General features: G+C 37.4%; 1 protein-coding gene across 1 annotated transcript; it reads left to right on the forward strand.

Annotated features, from left to right (window-relative positions):
* Nucleotides 1-4042: 4042 nt before the first annotated feature.
* FOMMEDRAFT_59018 (uncharacterized protein) lies at nt 4043-4339 on the forward strand (the record flags this gene model as incomplete). The annotated part of the gene is made up of 1 exon (XM_007261838.1): nt 4043-4339. A coding segment is annotated over one exon (297 nt), but the record flags the coding sequence as incomplete, so codon positions are not given.
* Nucleotides 4340-6285: the final 1946 nt, after the last annotated feature.

Here is a 6285-nt window from a genome sequence, read left to right on the forward strand (position 1 = left end):
TTTCCGTGGAGTTTTAAGTAAATTATAAGAAAAACTCGCTAATAGTATGATTTTAACAGATTAGAACATACAAATTCACTAATCTCCATCTTTATATTTTTTATACACAATTCTACTATTAAGACTAGTCAAATAAAGCTAATTATTATAATTATATATATAAGAAGTATATATGTACCAAAAATTATAACTTGAAATTTATTACTTTAATTTATATTAAGTTGTTATATTTACAACTATAAAAATTATAGTTATTATAAGTATTAGTATTAAAACAATTGTTATTATAATAAAAACATACAGATTAAAGTGCGTATATGTTTTTTAGTAATAGTAGGACTAATTGGTTACTATAGCAATGAAAAAGACACACAAAAAAAATTATGACAACACTTTCTTCTCTTCTCTTCTTTCTCCATCATTTCTTCTTTTTTTGATCCCTCTTAACTTCTGTAACCTCTGAGGTTACACACATGACTTTAGTTAAGTATATAAAGGGCTATTTGTAGACACTTAGAGATTATCTTTGTACTTGCTCCTGTACTTAGGTTGACCTCTCCAATCCCAGGTCTTTGCCTGTTCTGTGTTCTTGAGTGAGGCTCTAGCCTTTACACTTTTTTTGAACATTGCAAAATTTGGGGATTACCTCTCATCCACTGCCTTTCACTTGTGCCACCAGATTGTCAGCCTCCCCCCAGCTTCCCCCCACACATCCACTATCTACTACACATCTACAGTACTCTACAGTAAGACCCTAGTTAATTACAAGCATTACAGATACTATGTGGATATCCTGTTCTCTCTCAAGGGCTTATAGGGAGATTGTTACCACCTGCTGGCCAACCTTTGATCTCCCAACAGACCCTCATCAGAGGTCCTAGGCTTCTGGGAGAATGCACTATGAAGATTGCATATAGTTGTGCTAGAGTAGGGTGTGTTACACATCATTGTGAGTCTAGTCAGCTGTCTACAATTAAGGTTCTGCCACCTGAGAATATGCTTCACTGTACCACTTCAAGCAGATTATCTACAGACTTGCTCTTGCTCATAACCTTTCTGCCACTTGTCACAATCTCAAGCTGGTGTCTAGAAACAAGCTGTAAAAGCCCCTACTATCCTATTCCTGAAATTGTTTAAGGAGAATACTATCTTGGTACTGTAACTGAGATTAGGAGCTACTATACAATTACTCTACTAGAACACTGTTAAGAAACAAGCTACAGAAGGACCCACTGTCCTAGTCCTGAAATTGTGTAAGGAAGTACTATCTTAATACTACTACTAATATCTGGAACTGTAGCATAATTCTCTTTAGGAGCTACAAATTCTATACTGACAGATACTGTCTACTTTTAGTACAACAGACATTACAATCAAGCTGTTAACTACAGTGTATTTGTTGTATGCTTGTTGTACCTACTATAATGTGTATTTCTCTATTGTCAAGGTGTTTGTCAAGACTGTCTATTCCTTACTATACTATCTCTTACTCTGTCACTGTCTAGTGTCTACTGTTATTGTCTACTGTCTACTAAGGGTATAAAGTCCCTTTCCCTTCCCTTCCTGTTTCCTAGAGTATAAAGCCCCTTTTCCAGTTGTGGACCTAGTCAGAGTACTAAGCCCTTACTAGTGTCAATTCCAGTCCTAGACATATAGGGCCTCTACTAGTGTTACCTCCTGTTTCCTAGAGTATAAAGTCCCTTTTCTAGTTATGAACCTAGTCAGGGTACTAAGCCTCTACTAGTGTCAATCCTAGTCCTGAATGTCTAGAGCCTCTATTAGTATCACCTCTAGTCCTAAACCTAGCCAGGGTATTAAGCCCCTACTAGTGTCATTCCTAGTTACAGACCTAGTTAGAGATTATACTCTACTAGTATTATCTAGTCCTTTCCTGTCCTGTCCTGTCCTGTCCTGTCCTGTCCTGTCCTGTTCTGTCCCCCTTTGTCCTTCTAGTATGAACAGACCCTCTGTTACCTCTACATACTCTGTTTTACCTACACACTACCTGTACTCTTATCACTCTCAGAATTAGTGTGTTAATTTTGTCAACCTGGTCCTTCTACTCCTCCTAGTACTAATACATGCCTGAGACTGTTCACTTCTCAACTATGTGTTTCAATCATTTTTTTTCTCTCTCAAGTAACAAGTGCTAGCATATCTGAAGAGTTGTTGAGTTCTCTTTATTATACACTCTAACTTTCACACTCCCTTTTACTCACACTACCAAACAACTCTTATCACCTCTGACACTCAGCCTACTGTTAGTCAAACAAGACCTTCTCAGTTGTCTTCTCCTTATCTATAGTAACACTGTGCTCACTAGCCCTGTTAGGTATCATTCACATGTTTCTTACAGTACTGTTTAATGTCTTAACTATGTGTTTTAGTCAATGTCTCAGTTATCTTCTCCTTATCTACTATAACACTGTACTTACTACTTACTAGACCTGTTGAGTATTATTCACACATTCCTGACAGTATGGTTTCATGTCTCAACCATTATATACTCCTTGTCCCTGTCCTTATCTCTGTACATTTTCATTAATGAGTCAAAGCCTTCCTAGACTAGTTACTATGTGTTCCTCTTTAACAGCTTACTTCAACTTGTATCTGTCTCAGGGATACCATTTCTACTGACTCTGTTGAAAGTCCTTGTCCCTATACATTTTCATTAACAAGTTGAAGCCTTTCTAGACTGGTTACTATGTGTTCCCTCTTACTATACTTCCCTTGCCTCTTCATTAATCCTTCCCTACCTTTTGACAAGTTGAAGCCTTCTTAAACTTGTGACTGTGTGTTCCTTATTGTCTGTCCTTACACTTTTGTATTTCACCTCCCCCCCCCTTTACTATATCCTTTCCTTTGTCTCTCTATTAATTACTTCCCTACCCCCCCCCCCTTTTTATTTCTTCAGAGTAGGGAAGAGTGTAACCTCTAAGGTTACACACATGACTTTAGTTAAATATATAAAGGGCTATTTGTAGACACTTAGAGATTATCTTTGTACTTGCTCCTATACTTAGGTCAACCTCTCTAATCCTAGGTCTTTACCTGTTCTGTATTCTTGAGTGAGGCTCTAGCCTTTACAACTTCTTTACTTTTTCCTTCTTATAGCTAGAAGATCTAGTCAATTGTCTTCTATAAATAAGGGCAAAGCCCTTTCAGAGAAAGAAGATAGGCTTAAATAAGCTATTTCAGCTATTTTGAATTCTAAAACTTATTCAAATTCTACAAAACCTACTTTATCTATTCTTACTGCTTCTAAACAATTCAGTGTCTCAAGTACAACTCTTAAAAGAAGGCTTGAAGGTATTAGAAATAGATCCTCAGCCTTTTCTCATCTTCAGATTTTATTACTATCTTAAGAGAAAATCCTTAAAGATTGGATTAAAGCTCTTAGAAGAAGATCTATTCCTTTATCTAAAAATCTTGTTCAACAAAAAGTAGAGTTAATTTCTCAGAAAAAGGTTGGACAGACATGGTATAGAAAGTTTTTGTCTAGAAATCCTGATCTTAAACTTCTTTAAACATTTCCTCTTGAATCTTCTAGAGCTAAAGCTTTAAATTCTTTTACTGTCAAAAGTTTTTTTGATTTACTATTTGAAACTCTTACCTCTTATCACATTTCACCTTCTAATATTTATAATATGGATGAAAAGGGTATTCAGATGGGATTAGCTGGAAAATCAAGGGTTTTGGTGGATAGAGATCAGAAAACTGTCTCTCAGATAGAGGATGGAAACAAAGAGTTGGTTACTATTGTTGAATGTATTTGTACAGATAGTACTGTTCTTAAGCCTCTTGTTATTATGAAAGGGGCTAGAACAAGTCTATCATGAGGAATAAATAATCCTATTCATGCACAGTAAGTTTTCCTTTACTAATACTCTTAATTTATAATACTAATATATTCTCTAGTATTGCTTCTTCTCAGAAAGGATGGACTGACTCAGAGCTTGGATCTCTATGGCTTGAAAGGGTTTTTCATCCTGAAAGTCTAAAGAAATTAGAGTCTCCAGATGAATACAGATTGTTGATTCTGGATGAACATAATTCTCATTACTCTTTGAGGTTTCTTGGAATGGCTGAAAAGTATCATATTATTGTTCTTTGCCTTCCTCCTTATACTACTCATATGCTTCAACCATGTGATGTAAGAGTCTTTAGTCCTTTATCCACCTTTTATAAAAAGGAAGTAGTAGAATTGGCAAGACAAAATGTGTCAATTGACAAGTATAATGTTATTAAAACATATACTAATGCTAGAGAGAAAGCTTTTACTCCTAGTACTGTCAAAGCTGCTTTCCTTAAATGTGGAATTCATCCTTTCAATCCTGATACAATCCCTCCTTCTGCCTTTGAACCAGCCTTAGTAACAACTACTCAAGCAGCTCAGCCTGTTTGTACATCTGCACCACAATTTGTTAATGCAATTCCTATTCAAACTGGTAAGAAACTACTTTATTTTATTAGTTCTAATACTAATTTACATATTAATCATGTTTTTGATGAAGTCGAATCAGAAGGGTCTATTCGTTTTACTATGGACTTGCCAGACATGCTACCCCTACCAAAACCCTCAGCTTCTAAGAATGACCTCTTTGAGCATATTCATGTACTAAGAGGTCTTCTTCAACAATGCAAAGATCAAATAGGGGCAGACTATGGTCAAAAGATTCTAATGGATGGAGAGAATGGTCATCTACGTCAACAGTTGCACCAAAAAGAAAAAGACAAGGATAGGACAAGAGTACTTACAGTTAAATCCAGACTGCTCACCAACCAATTTCTCCTCACTCACAAACACATCTATGCTCACCAACAACATTTTGGTGAAGTCTACAAAGAGCTTGTTATAAAGGCATGCGAATTCAGGAAAAGGGCAGATGAAAGGGAAAAGAGGCAACAAAGAGAGGAGAAGGAAAGGGAGAAGGAAAGGGAGAAAGAAAAAAAGCAACAAGAGAGAGAGAGAGAGAGGGAGGAGAGGGAAAGGGAAAGGGAGAGGAGAGAAAGGGAGAGGGAGAGAGAGAGAGAAGAGAAGAAGAGGGAGAGGGAGAGGGAGAGGGAGGAGAGGGAGAGGGAGAAGGAAAGGGAGAAGGAAGAGAAGAGGAGGGAGAGAGAAAGAGAGAAGGCACGGCGAGCAGCAGAAATGGACCTGAAGAAGAAAAAGAAATCTGAAGAAAGGACTGCAACGAGTACAGCTGACTTACCAAGGAAGCAACCGAGACCAAGGCCAGCCTACCGCACTCCCAACTCAGCCATTAATTCGGAGAGCGAGAAGGAGAATGTGCACACCAGTAACTACCCACCACCCCTTCCTCAGACATGGGATTTTGTTGTCCAAACAGACCCACGCAGTGTCTTGGCCGACGTCCATCATCAACATCAATCCATCTCTCAGGAACAGTCGAACGAGGAGTCAGCGAGTAGCGGAACTGCGACGGCAGAAGGAGTGCAAGATTGCAGCGAAGGAGGATGAGCTCAATCGACATTGACGCAAGATGACGGAACGCTTGCGACTGCGTGAAGAGAGAGAGATCGCCGAGCAAACTTGACAACCCAAGTATTAGAAGGAGAAGGATAGCAGACTAGAGGAACAGCAGCGAATTCTGGAAGCACAGGAGGAGGAGAGCAAGAGGCAGACAGTACAACATAGGCAAGAGACTCCAAGTCATCACGACAAGCCTATTCCTGTAAAAAGAAACATAAAATCGATTAATAAATAGAATGTACATAATTAAGTAATGAACTCATCTTGATTTCTATCCAGACGAATGTAAATTGGTCTGGATAGGATTGAAGTTATTAGTTAAGTCTGTATGCGTGTGCAGATCTGTCTAAGTCTCCCTTCCCACGGGGTGTCCACATGTGGGTCAGACGCGTCAAAGCACACTTTTTAACTTGTCATTTTGTAAAATCAATAAAATATTTATTTATTAATATTTTACAAAAATAAAACCAACATTTTTTAGCTAAGATGTTTTAATATATAATTACAAATTTTTTGTGTTATAAAACAGCTGTAGTAAATAATAATATGAGGAATGCTCTTAAATTGACCACATGGGGCACTGCAACAGTAAGTAAAAACCAACACACACGTGATCACTTTAGTTGGTGGGAAAATGGACTTGTTGATTTTCTGACGTTTATCTTGCTAGGCGGAAAAAACTTCCAAGTATTTAAGAAATCAAGAACAATATTAGTAGCTATGATAATTTCCACTTACTTGTAGTGACTTCTAATGTTATTGGAATACTTGGTAATCTTGTATTTGTTTTGTAA

Source organism: Fomitiporia mediterranea, assembly GCF_000271605.1.
Source record: "Fomitiporia mediterranea MF3/22 unplaced genomic scaffold FOMMEscaffold_1, whole genome shotgun sequence".
Classification (NCBI taxonomy): domain Eukaryota; kingdom Fungi; phylum Basidiomycota; class Agaricomycetes; order Hymenochaetales; family Hymenochaetaceae; genus Fomitiporia; species Fomitiporia mediterranea.